General features: G+C 36.6%; 1 protein-coding gene across 1 annotated transcript in view; it reads right to left on the bottom strand.

The window, feature by feature from the left end:
• Positions 1-20,231, bottom strand: part of ADAMTS19 (ADAM metallopeptidase with thrombospondin type 1 motif 19) — a gene marked incomplete at its 3' end in the record, with an annotated part of 279,689 nt that overhangs the window by 34,047 nt on the left and 225,411 nt on the right. Inside the window, exons 17-19 of the mRNA XM_082652620.1 lie at positions 19,600-19,757; positions 15,719-15,872; positions 5,102-5,237 (exon numbers count right to left, since the gene is read on the bottom strand). Coding sequence (XP_082508746.1) covers positions 5,102-5,237; positions 15,719-15,872; positions 19,600-19,757 — 448 coding nt within the window. The remainder of the gene's footprint in view (positions 1-5,101; positions 5,238-15,718; positions 15,873-19,599; positions 19,758-20,231) is intronic.

Below are 20,231 nucleotides of genomic sequence, written 5' to 3'. Positions count from 1 at the left end.
TGAATAGCCAAAGCAATCTTGAGAACGAAAAATGGAGCAGGAGGAATCAGGCTCCCTGATTTCAGACTATACTACAAAGTTACAGTAATCAAGACAGTGTGGTACTGGCACAAAAACAGAAATATAGATCAATGGTACAGGACAGAAAGCCCAGAGAAAAACCCACGCATATATGGCACCTTATCTTTGATAAAGGAGGCAGGAATGTACACTGGAGAAAGGACACCCTCTTCAATAGGTGGTGCTGGGAAAACTGGACAGGTACATGTAAAAGTATGAGATTAGAACACTCCCTAACACCATACACAAAAATAAGCTCAAAATGGATTAAAGACCTAAATGGAAGGCCAGAAACTATCAAACTCTTAGAGGAAAACATAGGCAGAACATTCTATGACATAAATCACAGCAAGATCCTTTTTGACCCACCTATTAGAGCAATGGAAATAAAAACAAAAATAAACAAATGGGACCTAATGAAACTTCAAAGCTTTTGCACAGCAAAGGAAATCATAAACAAGACGAAAAGACAACCCTCAGAATGGGAGAAAATATTTGCAAATGAAGCCACTGACAAAGGATTAAACTCCAAAATTTAGAAGCAGCTCATGCAGCTCAATAACAAAAAAACAAACAACCCAATCCAAAAATGGGCAGAAGACCTAAATAGACATTTCTCCAAAGAAGATATACAGATTACCAACAAACACATAAAAGAATGCTCAACATCATTAATCATTAGAGAAATGCAAATCAAAACTAAAACGAGATATCATCTCACACCAGTCAGAATGGCCATCATCAAAAAATATAGAAACAGTAAATGTTGGAGAGGGTGTGGAGAAAAGGGAATACTCTTGCACTGTTGGTGGGAATGTGAATTGGTTCAGCCACTATGGAGAACAGTATGGAGGTTCCTTAAAAAACTACAAATAGAAGTACCATATGACTCAGCAATCCCACTACTGGGCATATACCCTGAGAAAACCATAATTCAAAGAGACACATGTACCCCAATGTTCACTGCAACACTAATTACAATAGCCAGGAGATGGAAGCAACCTAAGTGTCCATCATCGGATGAATGGATAAAGAAGATGTGGCATATATATACAATGGAATATTACTCAGCCATAAAAAGAAACGAAATTGAGTTATTTGTAGTGAGGTGGATGGACCTAGAGTCTGTCATACAGAGTGAAGTAAGTCAGAAAGAGAAAGACAAATATCGTGTGCTAACACATATATATGGAATGTAAGAAAAAAAATGTCATGAAGAACCTAGGGGTAAGATGGGAATAAAGACACAGACCTACTAGAGCATGGACTTGAGGATATGGGGAGGGGGAAGGGTAAGCTGTGACAAAGTGAGAGAGTGGCAGGGACATATATACACTACCAAATGTAAAATAGATAGCTAGTGGGAAGCAGCCGCATAGCACAGGGAGATCAGCTCGGTGTTTTGTGACCACCTAGAGGGGTGGGAGGGAGGGAGACGCAAGAGTGAAGAGATATGGGAACATATGTATAGCTGATTCACTTTGTTATAAAGCAGAAACTAACACACCATTGTAAAGCAATTATACTCCAATAAAGATGTTAAAAAAAAAAAAAAGAAGCCTGCCACAGAGAACTCCCTACTTATCTCGAGGAAGTAATCACTAATGTATTATGCCCATCACCTGCAACCGATTGCTGTTAAACACGATAACATTTGCACTGCAGTATTGCCTCTAATGAAGTTCCTGTCTGCTCATCTTTCAAGTATGATGCAGACCTACCATTTTGCTTTGGAGTCCCCTAGTAGATTTTTCCTAAAGTGAATATTTATCTCCCAAATTTATTTTAGTTTCTGCTTCTTCTTTCTGCACAAGGATACCTAGGCTATAAGCATCATTTAAACCCATCTATATGCCTTTCCCCTCAACTAGGGAACCAACCATGGAACTATGGAAGACACTACTGAAAAGAGAAGTATTTGCAATTTCATGAAATCCTAATTTTTTAAATAAAATATATTTTAGAAATCCTTAGTATAATGATAAGACATTACTTTTTTCATTCCTTGGAAAGCTGCTGAAAAATAAGAACAAAAATATGAAACATATTGTAGTGAGAGAAAACATTTTATATTTTAGAATTCATCTAATTGGGAATTATCTCATTTCCTCATCTTCAAGCCTCCTTTTTACAAAGCTATTTACTAGTGCATTAATATATTTTATATTTGGTACATAGGGTTACATCAGGCCATTTGGTGACTTTTTCAAAAAATGTGAATGGTAATTAGAATGTTTTTAACCATGGTGGGGAAAAAAGAAGAAGCAAGAGGAACAAAAGTTGTGCTATGCCAGTAAATCTTGGAAAGATTTCCTGTGATGACCCCTCAGGATTGCCCATGTCAATTTCTTACCTTCCAGTATTTTGGTTAACCTCACTGACATTGCTTCTTGGTGGTTCAAAATGCACTGCCTCCTTTTCCAAGGGAAAGAAGATAATAATTGCTAACAAAAAGACTTCCAGTCTCCAGCTGCAAAAATTTCTCACTCAGAAATGTATCAACCTTTCAAAACTATTCATTTTACCAAGTCATTATCAAGGCATTTTCCCCCAAGATAGCTGAGGTCAGTGAATGAATGGTGTGTACTGTACATTCTGATTCTTCACAGACCAGGTTAGGAAGTGACAAATATGCTCTAGTCCTCAAATCCAGGTCATTCAAGATTCCTGATATATCAGAAAAAGCTCCTGCTCTTTTATCCAAATGGGAAAGCTATATGGTATATAAAAGAAATGGTGTTTTGAAACATTTTAATAAATTCTTTAACAAAAGGTAAATTAGCATTTTAATGTCTATTAAAAGAGATTAAAAAAAGAGAAAGAGGGCTTCCCTGGTGGCGCAGTGGTTCCCAGTCCGCCTGCCGATGCAGGGGACACGGGTTCGTGCCCCGGTCCGGGAAGATCCCATATGCCGCGGAGCGGCTGGGCCCGTGAGCCTGTGCTCCGCAACAGGAGAGGCCACAACAGTGAGAGGCCGGCGTACCGCAAAAAAAAAAAAAAAAAAAAAAAAGAGAAAGATAATTCTTAGGAATAGTAATAACAACAACAAAAAAATCCAGGTTCTTTAGCTGACAGGGCAAAAGCTAAAAACTCAGCATCTGTTATCTGCCTAGCAATGAATGGAAAAGACCCAAGGACCTGACCGTAGGCAACAATATTTCCCTAGGTCACCCTTTCTGTTGATTACTACCCTGCCTTGTAAAAACACATAATTAAAGCAGCCGCATAGCACAGGGAGATCAGCTCAGTGCTTTGTGACCACCTAGAGAGGTGGGATAGGGAGGGTGGGAGGGAGGGAGACACAAGGGGGAAGAGATATGGGGACATATGTATATGTATAACTGATTCACTTTGTTATAAAGCAGAAACTAACACACCATTGTAAAGGAATTATACTCCAATAAAGATGTTAAACAAAACAAAACAAAAACACGTAATTACAGAGTTAGATGAAAAGCATATAGTTCGGCTTGTGCAAAGGGCATTATTGAACATTATTGAAAGTAATGTACGTTTTTCTTTTGCATATTCTTTTACATACCATTCTTCTATTCTCTGGAAGCATATTTTTCCCTTTGAGGGGGAGGGAAGAATTGTTAGAGCACGGATGCAAAGAAAGGAAAAAGTAGATAATCAGCTTTTGATACCTTAAATACACTGAGTCTACAGAAAAGCAAGTCTTGAAATTTCAGCTTTGTAGAGAAAGACAAGATTTTCCAAATTCTTTTAAGCTGGTTGACATAGCATGAGCCAGATCTGGAGGGCTTAACAACTGAGTTTTGCAATAAGCCAGAAATAGAAGGCGCTTGGGATGCAGTGCTACCTCTGAAGGGGAAGGTGGGCGAAGAGGGAAACCAGAAGAACTGAGCATTAGAGATTACTGAAGACAGAAAAGCCTAAATATAGTTAATCGGCAACTCTGTTTCTCACTCTCCTTTCACTTCCCCATACATTGAGGTGGAAGGTCACGAGGAAGATTATATTAGTTAGAGAGCACTCCAAAGCTACAAATTCTCTGCATATCCAAGTTGCAGTATATACACATTCGCTGTGACTCCACTGCAGAAACTTGGGAGAGGAGATCAATTGTTTGACTCCCTAAGAACTCACAAATACACCCTAACTCACTGAGCTTCAATAAATCTCTGAGTGTCAGGATAGAATAAAAGTCTGTGTCTCCATATTCTAGAGGAATCAATCCAGCTTCAGACTCTTTTTGTCATTCTGTTTTGAGGACTTTTGACACTGGGGCTGAGTTCCACTCAAGCCCAACATTAATTTTTATATGAAAGCACAGAGATTTTCGGGAGCCCTGTGCCTGAAACCATTCTGCACAGCCTTGCTGCAAGCCCACCCCAAAATCATACTAAGGTTCCATTCATCCATCTCTGCTGGTTACTGAGGCGTAGCCTTTCTTTTACACCACTTTACGGTACTCAGCATTGCGGTTCTATCCCCTACTCATGAGTTTCTTGCCTGCTTTGTTGCTTATTACTCACTGGGGAAGTCACATGGGACCGAAGCAACCAACTTTCGAATAACTAGGACCCAGGTCGGGAATCTGGTGATCAGAGATCAGGAACCAAACAGTTTGCCTTGGGACTCTGGGGTGAGGAAGTGAGGATCTAGCCTTGGGGACCAGAAGGACCAAATGCCCCCACTGTTGTGTAGGGGACTGGGTCCTGGCCAGTCCCACTTTAGTTTATATCGTCATTGGCAAGCGCTTAAAACACCATTTTGGAGAATTTAGGAATGAGTAGCTGAATTCAACCAAATAACCAGATTTTTGAAGAGGTGACCAACAGGTTACCAAATACTTTTAAATACTCCTCTGCCATCCAGTTAGGAGTTGTCGTCACACTGTGGACAGCAGCTGAAGTTGAGGTCAATCCTAACCTTGGTTTTCTAACACTCATTCCATCAAGCTGATTATCTTTCTTTCTTAGACCTTGCTTATTTAAAGCCTTACATTTTGGTACATATCCACTGCATTGTTTTTAAGAAAATGGGATTTTGTTAATGAGTGGTGGGACAGGGTTACCTTGTTTGGCACGGTTGCTCATTGCACTTGCGAATCTGTGGCTCTGGCTTGGTTAAGTATTTGCATTTCTTATTGTCCACAATGCTGATATTTTTGTTCATGATTTTCGTGCAAGACACTGTTGTCTTCCTTTCTCCTGAAAAGAGCAAAGAAACATAAAAAGAAATGTTATTTTAGGCCTCTATGCAATGGACTTATTGCATAGTCTTATATGCATGTTTATTCGAGGTATTCCTAGACTTGTAATTTTCATATTTTAAACAAATTTTAGGTTAGATCAATGAGGATGATATTTTTATAATTTATATAACAAAATGTAACTCTAGGCTTAAGGAAGATAATTTTTTTTCTTGTTAGCAATTAAATGGCAAGTTTTATAATACAAAGGGATTATGGTGCATAAGTTGATAAGATGTTATTTAAAGATTTTTATAAAGGACTGTGCCATCTTTTAGCATTCAGTGGTGGAAAGCAGTATTTGTATGAAACCTTTGTGCACATAAATATGCATATAAACGTGTGCACATTTTACCATCTGGCTGTATACCATCAGGGGGTAAGTTATGGGAAGCAAGCTTCTCTTGAATATAACTCAGACTTATATTGTTGTCACTTCTGGTAAAGACCCCAAGAATTCAAGAAATCCTCATTCCCTAATGATTATCCTGTTCTCTAAGAAAAGCCATGGGAGTTTTCCCATTTTCCACCAGCTTTCAGAAAACTGGCTTTTCCCCTTTCTCTGTATGCTGTATTCATTTTGCTTAGAGCCCTATAAGCACACTTGCTTGACAACACTTATTATTTCATCTTACACTGAAAAAGCCTACTACATATGTGCTGATTCTGTTTCTCTAAAAAAGTTTAAATATCTATATAGGATTTAATAATTTAATTTAACTTGTTTGACATTATAAAATAATTAAATCAGCCAATAATTTTAAAGCCAGACAGGTCATGAAGGATTAAGAAAAAAAAATCACAAGTCTTTTGGGTCACTATTGAAGGGCCCATTAGTTAGGAGCTTATGACTACCATGCAATGATAATTAGGAAGCTCAGAGCATTCATACTGGTCATGCCAAACAGGACAGCCTGGGCTTGTGGCAGAGAGGTCACTCCGTTCTTTAATTAACAGAGAAGGAGGCTGGCATCAAGAAAGGATGTAGAGAGAGAGAGAGAGAGCTACTTTGAATAACTTTTGAGTATCTTTTACTTTGACTTGAGGGGGATTGGGAGAGACAGGGGTAACCAAGTGGAAGGCAAAAGAATAGAAACAGGTTCAGGATCTTTCCTTGATTACCCTCTCAACAACACTGAGCATAGTCCCATGACAACTTGTAGTATAAAAACATGACTATATCTACATACATATGTGGATTAACTAATAATTATATCTGTGGTCACTGCATGTCATGTTATTGAAAACATTTAGATCTTTAGTTCCATCTTCTAGCATAGGCAGCACAATGTTGGCTAAATTATTTTCTATCTGGAGAATCCCAGAGTTCTGGAGCAATGCAATTTTTTCTATGGGAGCTCAAGACAGACAAGAGTGCCAAGCAGGTAAAAGGTCTTTTCCTTCGAGAGGGAAAAGGCATGCCTTCAACCAGGACTCTGTGGCACTCAGTGAAGGGTGCACCAATGGGCCAACAATGGGGAGGGCCTTGAGATGGACATCCAACCATAGATAAGTAAAAGGTACCCCCCAGGTGCTCCTTTCTCCACCGAGAAGTTGCCTTGGAACAAGGCTGCATGACTTGGCAAATGGAGCATGGGCTGGATTGCGGTCTCTGGGGCAAGGACTTTATGTGGAGTGCCAGCTGCCTAACTAATGCGACAGCCACGTCTCAGAGGTCCACTAGCCTGACCTGTGCAGCTCATGCAGTCAGGTAAGCTTATGCTAATGTGTAGAGGAAAGGTAACCTTATAAGCCCCAGGCAAATGTTTAAGGGCTGTCCAGGCTATTCCTTGGTAGGTCAAGAAGGGTGGGGTGAGGCATTAGACTTAATCATAATAGTGTTCAATACCCACCAACTTCAAATAATTTTCAAATAAGCTGCTAGATAAGCAGAAATGACTTATGATGTTAATTTTTCTTCACAGAAGAAACTGGCTTTACTAGGTAGGAGTTACCTAAATGTGAAAATTTGGGAAGTTTTTGGTCAACTTCCACCTAGTTTCCTATGCCTCAGGTGCTCCTATATGACCTTTATGAAATAGGTGTAACACAACTTTTGTATAATGCTAGCATATGTAAGTATTATTTCTACATGACAATGATGCCTACCTAAAAGTAGGATTAAAATAAACGTTGCTTTTATGAAATATAAATATTAGTTTTAAAATCTAATTTAAAACCTCATAGTTATAAGACACTCTTTTACAGAATAGATGTAGTTGTCTAAACTAATTTAAATTTAATGCTTTTTGCCAACTACAGCACAAAAAGATGACAAACAGACAATACCCAGAGAGCCTTTGCTGAACTTCAGTGTAGCCACAGAATGAGTAACTCAGAGCTAATTACACTGCATTTTTTCCTTTACTCAGAAAATATCTAACCTTAGTTATGTTGGCCCAGAGGTAACATATTGAGCTTTTGAAAAAAATCTTTTAAGTATTGATATATCAAAAGAGATACAGGTACTGGTGCCATTACAGGGAGCACCTTACTGGTGCTCTAAAAAAGTATGAAGGCATGTGAGCACGAATTGGAACATTTCCATCTACATTGTAGCAAAGACCCTCACATCATAAGTTTTTTGGCAGCTAGAAGAGGGATTAGCCCTACTTTTTAAAAATTTCATTGAACAAAGACAAGAGAATCAAGAAAAGAAATCTAATGCTCAGTTACAGGCACATTATGCCTATGAAAATACAACTAGGATCTTAAAGCCATACAGAAATGTTATTGTTTGATTTTTTTCTTTTATATAGTTTTATGTCCCAGCCAACAGAGGAAATTTCCATTATAGCATCTAACAGCAGTATTTATAACGCATCCAGTACTGTAGAACCGAGGGATGAACAGAAAGTGATGAAGTAACTGGCCTTCTGCCTGAACCTTGAGTAGCTGCAAGCTGTTGACAGTGTATTATTTGCTTTATGGGAATTAATTTCATCTCTGGGTCATTCCCACTAAATCAGTATTGGGGAAATCTGTTTTGAACATAATTACAAATAAAATACAATAACCATTATATATTCATCTTATTACCAAATTTGGGCAAAATCTGAAAAGGAGGGGTAATTTTTATTTACTGATTCTTTCTTTGTTCTCTGAAGACACTGAACAGAGTACACATTATGTTGTGTTCCTTCTTTTCCAATCTCAGTGATAAATTGATTTTTTTTCTATGCTCTGTATTTAACTCATGAAATGGAAATTTTTAATAAAACTATAGTCTACTCAGGTAGATCACATTTCTAAAACCTGCATCATACATGTAGAAACAATCTGGGGAGTGGGTACAGTGTTTTAATATGCATAACTGAAATTCTCTGTATGTTATGGGACATTTCAAACTTTTAAAAAAATTTTTACTTTTTAGTTTTGAAATAATTGTATACTCACATCTACTTGTGAGAAATAATAAAGAGAATCTGAATACCCTTTTCCAGTTCCCCACAGTGGTAATGACTTGCAAAACTAGAGTACAGTATCACAACCAGCACACTGACATAGATATTGTCAAGATGTACAATATTTCCATCACCACAAAAATCCCTCCAGTTACCCTTTTAGAGCCACACCCACTTCCCCTACCATCCACCACTCAATGAGTCCCGGCAGCTACTAACCTGTTCTCCATTCCTATAATATTTTCAAGAATGTTTTGAAAACTGTTATATACAGTGTATATACAGTGTATAACTTTTGGGGACTGACTTTTTTACTCTGCATGATCCCCTTGGAGGTACATCTTCATTGTTGTATCAATCATTTGTTTCTTTCTACTGCCAACTAGTAAATCCTGCTGTGGATGGACCACAATTTGTACAACAATTCATCCAAATGTTTTACTAAAGCTGGGGAAGTCTATAAGAAAGAGACTATATATAGTCATCTGTCTTTACATTCTTCTTTAAAAATTTTTACTTAATTATTTTCTATTGAACTAACAATGACTAGCAAGCAATTGAACCAAAAGTAAAAATACTTCAATGATGAAGAAGGTCTTTTTTCTGAGCACTTCTTAGAGTTACATAATGTCATGTCCTTTAATGTCATGTCATGTCCTTTAATTTTTAGCCATTCTTTTTACATTTCTATAAAACATTTTTTCCTTCAAGGTTTGGGCTTAATATTAAAATGACAATTTCATTTTTTATTTTAATAAAAAATTGTATTTTGTATTGTTCATAACACTCAATAAACAATCCAATGTGATCTTGTCATTTCCATACACACAAATATTTTAATGTAATCCCCTAACCTTCAAGTTAAATTTAACTTGAGTGCTAGCATAACACTTAAGTACCTTCACGAATTACCTTCTTTCTACTTTTTTGGTCAAATAATTTCCCACAGCTTGATCCTCATATTTTTCACTCTAGTAATAAACATTCTCACTAACCCCAGGGCCTTTGCAACTATGCATATCCCTGGAAGGCTTTTTACAATTCCCCATATCACTCTGTATGGTGTTTTCTTATTATCTAACCCCTACTAGGTGGATAGTAAATTTTCTAAAAACAGAAAGTACTCATCTTTGAATCATCCAGCAAAAGTGCAAGTACAGTCAGTATTGGTAAAGGAATCAACAAATGAAATATAAACATGTAATTCAAGCTCAAAGTACTTCCTGTACTAAGAGGTTCATCTCAACACTGTGTTTCCTAAGATGGTAAAAAATCATGTGCAAACTAAATGAATAATTATGGGAAATAATTATATATGGCAAATCTAATACATGGATTATTATTTAGGTGTTAAATTCAAGTTTATAAAGAGTTTACATTAATATAAACATTCCTATTAATTTAAGTAAAGAAAGCATCAATAGGATACAAAATGGCACTAAATATTACTAAAACAAAATAATGCAGAGAAGAGCAAAAATATATTTTGGTGCGTTTTCTTTGGCTAATAACATTTACTTTGGTACATGCAAAGTGCCTGTGAAAGGGAAAAACAGGAAAAAACCCAGCACCCTTCATAAGATACAGGTATTGGTATACTGAAATACTTCCTCAATTTGGACCCCCAAACTTGGATGCCTCCTGAGAACCTGGTCATGGACAAGGAAAGCCATGTCTAGAAGATATCACAATACAAGGTTTACAGCATGAGAGTCATAAGCTAGCAGGATTTGGACTAATGTGAAGAATGTGGAATGCTGACTTATTTTTTTTCCCTTCAAATTGTATCTATTCAGATTTCTTAAAAGCATGTTTAACTCTTCATTTATGTCAAAACACGTTATTAAATTTGGGGGCCTTCACTCAAGGTTTTATTTCATTAATTCATCTACTAGATAAAAGTCCTAGAGTAATGCAGTTACTGTATATAGTATGTGGAATGCTAACTCCACAAAAAACCATCAGATATTATGGAATGATAGATCCCTGATGTCTCTGAAGACCAAGATCATTTCAAACAGTCTTTTATGTCAAAAAAATCTTTTATCCACTGACCCCTACTTCTAAGGTGCCAAAATAAATTTAAAACATCCCTTCAAAGATTTTTAGATATTTTAGAACACCAATGCAAAGTAAACATTTATTTCACAAATATGTTTTACGATGTTTGAAAATAAAAGGACTAATATCAATGGCCAATGCTAAAGTACAAAATGATATATCCATTCAAATTTTTCTGGAACTATGATTTGAATTTGACAAGATCGTGATGAAAAGTGTACAAGTTAAACTGCTGGAAAAATTTACTTGAGATCACCAGCATTACTAGATATTTTAAAGTAATATTTCTTCTAAAAGAAGAAGTTTTTATATCTTAGGCTTTTGTTATCTTGTAACAACTGGTATTAATAAATTAATAGAAACGCATAATCAGTTAACTCTTATTTGGGTAATTTTAAAACTTAGTTTGAGATACTGATGTAAAAGATATTGATAAAAATTTAGCTACTGGACATTAGGTATTTTTTTTAAATTTCTTTTTCCCACTTATTTCCGGAATGTGATGCCTTAAAATTGTATTCAAAAAAATAACATGTCGAACACTGAAATTTTATACTGCCCTGTGATACTTTATTTGCTCTTTCTTGCTTAATATTTCTGTGAAGTAGAATAGTTCTATTATTCCTCTTTGCTGCTGAAGATAAATTTTACATGAGTCTGTTTCCAATGTTCTGTGCTTTGAACTTACTCTCATCTAATTCATGAATATGCTGAAAGATTACAAAGCTCTTTCTGGCTATAAAATCGACGAAACGGAGTCAGAAATAATGCGATACTTGAAACCTTGTCCATCTACTTTATTTATGAACTGCAAAGGAAAATAATATCCAAATGCCCAGAAATATTTTGGCATTGAAATGAATATATGTCCTATTAACATAGTCAGAGATAATTGAAAACTGTTGACTAAACACAATGGAACAGATTTGAGAGAGAAGGTTTATTCAAGTGCAAATCATATAAAGGTTGCTTATAATTAGGACTATTTTATAAAATAAGTCATTTGAAATAAAAGTAAGGACATATCTAAATTCTTATTTAACATATTAAATAAAACATCTCTTTGAATCCAAAGAAAACCTATGTAGGGTTCCTTTTTACCCACAGCCTCTCCAGCATTTATTGTTTGTAGATGGGAGTGTAAACGGGGACAGCCCCTATAGAAAACAGTATAGAAGTTCCTTAAAAAACTAAAAATAGAACTACCATATGACCCAGCAATCCCTCTACTGGGCATATACCCAGGGAAAACCATAATTCAAAAAGACACATGCACCCCAATGTTCATTGCAGCTCTATTTACAATAGCCAGGACATGGAAGCAACTTAAATGTCCATCAACAGAGGAATGGATAAAGAAGATGTGGTACATATATGCAGTGGAATATTAGCCATAAAAAGAAACAAAACTGGGTCATTTGTAGAGACGTGGATGGACCTAGAGACTGTCATACAGAGTGAAGTCAGAAAAACAAATATCGTATATTAACGCATATGTGTGGAATCCAGAAAAATGGTATAGATGATCTTATTTGCAAAGTATAAATGAGACACAGACGTAGAGAACGTATGGATACAGAGGGGAAAGGGGGGGTGGGAGGAACTGGGAGATTGGGACTGACACATATACACTATTGATACTATATATAAAATAGATAACTAATGAGAACATACTGTATAGCACAGGGAACCCTACTTAATGTACGGTGGGGACCTAAATGGGAAGGAAATCCCAAAAAGAGGGGATATAGGTATACGTAGAGCTGAGTCAGTTTGCTGTACAGTAGAAACTAACAACATTGTAAAGCAACTATACTCCAATAAAAATTAATTAAAAAAAAACAAATAAAACCTATGTAATCTCTAAGGGACATGCTATACATACTTTGTGGAAAGAAATGACACTAAACCCCTGAACTGCTCTTGAAGGAAGTATATAACATGGAGGAAAGAAGACTTGAACTCTGGAGTCCTGGATTCTAATCTTGGCTCCTCCCACGTTGGGCCTGTGACCTTGGGAAGTCTCAATCTCTAATGCACTTCACTTTTCTCAGGTTAATAATTATGAAGTTGTGCTTAAGAATATCTAAAAGCCCTTCTGACCTTGAAACTAAAATAATTTACATTGAACCTCTATTTCTTAAGGCCTGACAATTGACAAAACATATTCTAGGTTGCAATTAATGTGATTTTGGAAAAAAATTTTAACCCTAAAAATTCGCTTGTTCAAACTGAAGACTGACAAGTTCTGTATGTTTACTTCCAAAGCTTTTACTAGACCACAATTATGGCAGAATGAAAAAAAAATGAGTATAATAAAATTCACTGGGCAAACACTTTCCTGTCTAGAGTCTCAGATGTAAACAGATTTTAATGACTGCCTTTCAGTGCAATAACAGGAACCAGCAACCTTTTCGTTGCTCCATTTCCAGATAACCCATCACGGAATGGCGGCTGAGTTATATTAAAGAAAAAAGCTCTAACTCTGTGGATCTTCATTTTAAATGTGTTTGTTTATATTTGTGTTTTTGTTTTTGTATGGATAGGGGATGTGAATCAGAACCCCTTAAATGAAATGGGCCTGACATCAGTAAGAAATGGGAGAAGCAGAGGAATAGGAATTTGGGTGTACAAGGGGTCATCAGCAGGAGAGGACTGAGGACACAGGATCCCAAGTCACATGGTGATAATGGGACCCCAGGGAAACATGGCCAATGAAAATTTCATTGTGCCAAGCGTGATTGCTACAAGCTTTTAAATTGTGAGGGACTAGAAATCCTTTTGTTATAATTACTCTGTACCCCTGGGAGCAAAGTATGCTCTTTATAATGTCTCCCTTCCCCTGCCCACCATGTTGCCTTTGCTCTGGTGACCCCAGAGCTCCAAGTGCTGCAGCAAAAGCTGTTCCTCCCCAGCCTCCAAACCTCTGGATGGTCCCGGTACCCTTTTCCTCTCTCCTGAGGACACTGTTTCTTGCTTCCTTTACCGCCGCCAGTGGGGTGGCCATTTTCTTGCTTACACCCCATACCTTTGCATCTAGAGAGCATGGATATCCATGCCCCTCGCTGTCACCACCAGACCATTCTCCCTTCCTTCTTCCTAAACCTACAGCTTTGGAGCAGACTATGCAGTGCAGTCCCCTTCTTGTTGTAACCGAACACCAAGCCCTGATTCAATCTCTCTTTTTACTCTAAGATTTTACCTCCTGGATTATTGTTCTATTTTCTAATACTGCTCCTAACACATTTTTTTTGGTAATTATTATAGCCATTTGAACGGTTCTTCCAACACTGAGGCCTCTCAGTTCCGGGCACACTTCTCTTCCCAAAGATCTGTACTTCCACTTCACAGAAGCCACTAACTCTCCTGGTCTTGTTATTACTAATAACTATATCCCCTCCATACTCTTAGCTCTATTTTCTGTCACCATCTCCTGTATTTCCAGCCCTCTCCCTTAAGTACCCTGAGTCTAAAAGTTCTTTAACTCCACCAGGCCCTAAAATCCATTAGTGCTACCACCTTTTCACTGTCTTTCAAAGTCCTTTGTATTTTTAGTTTCCTCCTTATACAACTAAATTCCATGGCCAATCATTTTCAACTCCTTACATACAACCTCAGGTCAAGCGGATTCTCCTTTTGTTTTATTACACTCACATGGCAATTCCAAAACTTGTACCACAAGTGCATCTGTATGCTGTACATAGCTGGAGGGTAAGTATCATTATGATATGTATGTCAAGCTAAATTCATGACTGTCAACTTCAAGTGGACCATCAATGCTACCATAAAGTCAAAATACATGTACCATTTCATTCATTCTCTCACTCTCTTAAGTGACCACTTCACATCTCCTCTCTTTTCAAAATTCTCATATCTCCTTTCTCACCTTTAATAGCAGCAAAATGGCCTTTACTGATAAAATAGATGCAACCAAAAGAGTACCATCACAAGTTTCCAACATCTGCTTCTGTTCAAAATACTGTATTTTCTCCTGTTACTAGTGATGGGCTCTCCATATTTCTATCCAAAGCCAACTATTCCATTCCATCCATCCTGCCAACTTAAGGATATCACTCCAGAAATTTTTTGCTCTCTCCTTTGCACCACTAGTTTTCTGTTCTGTTCTAGAAAACTCACATTGGGAAATCATCATGTATAATTTCCCCTATTAAAAACAACAACAAACTCTTTGATTCATATTCCCTTCCAGCTAATGCCACATTTCTCTGCTTTCTTGTTTCAGTAAAATTTCCTGTTACCTTTAGTCCTTTCTTCAATTCATCACATGCTATTTTCTCTTGAATTCACTCCACTTAGTCTTTTGAGCCAAATCATTAAAAGTAATTTTGACAGAGTCATCATTGACCTCTATGTTTCAAATATAAAAATATAATATCTTTTGAAATACAATAAATATATTTGAATGTAATAGTCAATTTCAGTGCACATTATTTTTGACTTATTAGCAGCTTTTGATACAGTTGATCATTCTCTCTTTCTTGTAATAAATACTTTCTCACTTGCCTTACAGAAAAGCATTCTCATTTGCATGTTTTTTCTCCAATGTTGTTGGCTACTTATTTTAATATGCTTTGTTGGTTTCTTCCCATCTCTCTGAACTCTAAATGGTATAGTGTCCCAAGTAAATATAAAAGTGTAAGTATATGACATAACAACCTGTATGGTGTCTAGGGCAGCCCCCATAAGTGTTAATATTTATGCAAAGCAATGCAATGAGTGACCATATTGAGTGACATATGTAACAACTGTACGTAGCCTTTCTTCAATTCATGCCAGTTTTTGCTGCAAAATAGTTCAGGGATTTAGGCACTAAACGTGTCGCAAAAAACTTTCAGTTTCCAATCCTTTATGGAGTTTGAAATTTTAGATAAGGGGTTATGGACCTGTCTTAATTATCAATGGTTAATCAGAAAAGAAGCTGTTTTGGAAAGGTAAATACTGAAAAATACTTCACCTCCTCCACACGTGGCATCGCAATCTTCCCAGCCTGTGTGTGTCCACATGAAAAGGGGTTCAGGTGCTTTGGAGCTCTGATTCTCTGGTACAGGGTCTGACGGGATAGTGTATTCATAATGAAGACCATAATTCTGGTCTTGAAACAGCAGCACCTATAATATATAAAAGTGATCAAGGCAGATGGATCAAAGTAGAGCATATTCAATGTAAAGCATAAAACTAAGGATACGAATACCTTAAAATGCTTTTTGCATGGTGTGCATGCTCCTTTAATATATAGTAGACTTGAGATATTATGCTTAAATGTTAAAATTGTCCTGCTTCTGAAATCACTGGAGTTACACACTTACCTTTGAGCTAAAGACAGCATGGAAAACATAGGCCACCTGAATAAGGTCAGAGATACCACATCACTTTCTCCCAAGTTGATGGACTAGACAGTCTCTCAAAGCATGGTACAAGTATGAGATGACTTTAGTAGGGGGGACAGGGACATGTGTCCTACATAACATCAAGATATAACCCACGATCTAATATCAAATGAAGCCGTTCCACTCATATAAAAGAGAAAGATGAATAATAAGTCGCTGTGTCAACAGAGGAAGAGAAGATTTTGGAAATCATTTCACTCCATAAGGGCAGAGAACTTCTAAGCCAATTAGAGGACAAGAATTTTATTCCATGTATGCTTACAGTTTAACTTTGGCAAGGTTACTAATTTTCCATTTATAATAAAGATCATTTCCTTTGAAAAGAAATTTACGTTAAAAAGAACTTCTAACTGCAAATTAACTTAATAATGGTACAGTTATGTACACATATGTAAACAGTGTAAGAAACCATAAAGGATGTATGAGAATGATTGAACTTTGGGCTACATGGACTAAACCATAAGCAGGGACCATGTCTGCTTTGTTCTCCCATGGTACCCAGTATCAAGCTAAGAACTGCATCATCATGGGCAAGCATACATGTTTTAAATGAAAGAAAAATACCTGAAATATACTCATTTTAAATAAAAGAATGAATGAGAATATATGTTTCTTTATAAATACATTTTCACCAAATATGTCAAACAAGCTCATGGAATATATCACTTCTATGGATCTGAGGATTTATGGAAGCAGTCTGTATGACACGCTGTGATGTATAAAAACATATATATCTAAATTTTAAATTATGTTGAAGTATTAGAAAACTTAAATATTTAATCTGTATCAAGGTGGTTGTAATGACAGGTTACAGAGTTAACACTTAATAGGAAAAAATTTAAATGAGCCCAGGGTTAATTTTCTTTACTTCTTTTTCTTAAGATTCTGCCTCAATATATTATCAGAAATATTAAGATACATTTTAATATGTGGATTGGGGAACTAGTATGATGACATTATAAATCAACTATATCAACAATAAAAATAATACTTTAAAAATTCATATATACTAACATGCTGGATCCTACTTCTAAGTATATCACAGTGCTTATTTTGGCTTTAAATATCTCATTTCATGTTGCCAGTGACTTTTCAGCTAAATGAGTTAAAAAAGAGAGAGATGGACTCACCTTGTTTATGGAAATAACCAGACTATTACATGATTTTCAAATTGATGAAATGAACATATAAATAAATTATTTGCCAACTTATTTAATTAAGTGAAATCATGTCTTTTTTTCTTAAAAAACTACCTTTTCATCGATAGAACTTTAGATTGTCCTTGAATACCTAATGCCATTTAAAATAAAGACATTGGCTAAAAAATCATTAGCTCTTTCTTAAACCATTTGAACTTGGCAGTATTCTTTGCAAGAAGGAAAGTGTGACCGCGTTACAGTTGAGGGGCACATACTGAAGCATGGCAGCAGAAGGTATTGCCTTTCAAAATTCAGTACCAGCTTTCAATCTGTAATAGTCATTAAAGAAAAATACCTTAGAAGTGCAGTTTTCCTTGGATTACTGAATAAATCCAGGTCACATAGATGCCTTCTTTTAGACATAGTTCACTGACTTTAATTATGTTTCATGCTTCCAGGAAAAACCTTGGTAATTACCAGTCAGATTAAGGATTCTGCAGCAAGGAAACTCCCTCTGCCCAACACTGAGGTCTCACATATATTGTTTTAAGATTCTGAATTAGAGGCTCACTAAAAGAGCCTCAGTCTTCTTCCATTAAAAAAAACGTAGTTTACATTAATGTAATAAGGGAGGCAACCTGATGGCGTTTTCTGCAGCCCAATCATTAAACAAATGTTTGTTGTTGATAATGTTGTTATTCTAAGTGACCCAGTCATGGAAAGAGCCAGATATTGGTCATACAATGTTTGTTTAGTCATTTTTTTTTTTTTTTTCCTCTCTCCAGATGGCAGAGGGCACAGACTGGAGTTTCCAATTTAAATTAAATAAAAGGATCCAGAGGAACTGTGGGGGAATGAACAAAATAATTATTTAAAGTATATGCATACTCATGATCCAAGGCTGTCTGGTGTAAAGAACTTAGATTTAAGCTTTGCATCAGGAGAGGCAGCATAGAAGATGGATTAACACCTAGTTTATTCAAAGCTAAGTAACTTACTGGGAGGCACTGAGCACAGTATTTAACCTTTTACATACTTAGTGTTTTCTAATCTGTAAAACGGAGTAATAATAATACATACTACACAGGGTTATTTTGAGGATTAAGTGCTATGATGAACATAAAGCACTTTTGGATAGGGTCTGACTCTCAGTGCTTGATGGTGTATATTATTACTAGTATTAAGATTCGGAACAGAAGGCCCCCATGCAACTCACCCTGCTCCCTTTATGCATATTCCTGTTGGTAAAGTCTATTGACTGCAGTTCTCTAAAACATTCTTACTTGAAATGTGGTCAGTGGACCAGCAGTAGTGGCATCACCTGGGAGATGGTTAGAAATGCAGGTCTCAGGTTCCTCCCCAGAATATGCATTTTAACAAGAACCCCAGGTGATTTGCAGGCATGTTAAAGTAGGAAAAGCAAATGGGCCAGTATGAGATTTGAACCTCTGGCTGCTATACTGGCAACACAGATGTCTCCAGTTGAGGAAGATTTCAACTTTAATTGTGTGGAGATATTAAATAATGTGGCACACTACACTCCAAATAAACAGTCCGTTGGCTGTATTTTAGAGTTGTTTTTATGTGTGGACTCAAAGAGGTGTTGAAGTGTGTGAATCTCAGACTTTGCCACCAGAAGAAAAAACTCCTGAGCCATTAGCATTGACTGCAATGATCAAGGTCAAAAGAGGTATGTGAACCTGCCATGAGCAAGGGCGCAGAGCCCCAATGTCCTGATTCTTTCACTCCAAACTCAGACCTAGTCTTCTGCTACATGGTAAAGAAACTTATTATCCCAAGCATTCAAATTATCATAATTCTTTACAGGAATCACTTAACCTAGTAAGAACACAATGGGGTAATTGGAAGCCTTGTTAGATATTTACCAAACGTTTTCCCCTGGGACCAATACCATTTTATCAAAGGTATTTTATACAGATTCAGGCAATGCCCATTTCACAGATGTATGAAATGTTACGGTTTGCCATATTATAGCACTCTCTTTATAGACATCCACTCTGGTTAGTAAACATATGCTTTTAGGGAAAGAGGAACCTTATTGCCTGCTAATTCACTTCTACTGTGAGTCTGTGAATTCCCTAAAATATCGTGCTCCTTTCATAATAATTTCCATTTTTAGACATCTTGATTTCAAACACATTAAAAAACCCTAAAAACCCACCTCTTAAATAATTTTAAATGTTTACTTGACAATTCAAATTTGGAAAAAAGATAAGAGAAGGCACGGTGGGAATGTCCTTTGTCATAGGAAGCTGATTATGCAATGTTATCGATTCGTTCCCTCATACCAGGAGGTGTAATGGTGATGTAGTAGGACCTTTGGCGGAGATCTTCTCCCAGAGACCTCGTCTTACATAATGGACAGTAGTTCCCGCTAAGTTGAATGCTCCAGAGTGTTCAATCTTCCAGTCACTATTAATAGACTGTTTTCCAGTGTCTCGGAGAGCTATAAAAAAGTTATAAAATATCATGAGATTAACAAGTCAGGATCATTAATCACTATCCACTTTGCATGATTTTGTTAAAAGCATTTCATTCATTTCTAAACTAAATGGTCAACGCTCCCTGATGCAAAACATGAGGCATCTCCTCTTTGGGAAAGTCTGCAATCACAGCAAATGCCATAGGAAGTTCTCCTTCTCTCCTGAAGCTGTCCACAAACCATACAGTCACGTTTATCCTTGCCTCCTCCAACCTCCTTTGAACACTCGATGTCTATAACCTTATTTTGTGTCCCTTAATCATTTATTCTTTAACAACATATTATTATTTTAAAGGCTATGTGTGCCTATGTTGTCTATGCAATGATCCTATGAACAATGTGAAGGCTGGTACTACATCTTATACATGCTCTGTATCTCCTATGCCACCCAGGAAAGAGTGTGATGACAGAAAGATCATGACACGGAATGTTAACAGA

This window comes from Grampus griseus (genome assembly GCF_964374135.1).
Source record: "Grampus griseus genome assembly, chromosome: 3".
NCBI lineage: Eukaryota > Metazoa > Chordata > Mammalia > Artiodactyla > Delphinidae > Grampus > Grampus griseus.
Note: the sequence above shows the minus strand (reverse complement) of the source record. Positions and strands in the feature narration are given on the sequence as shown.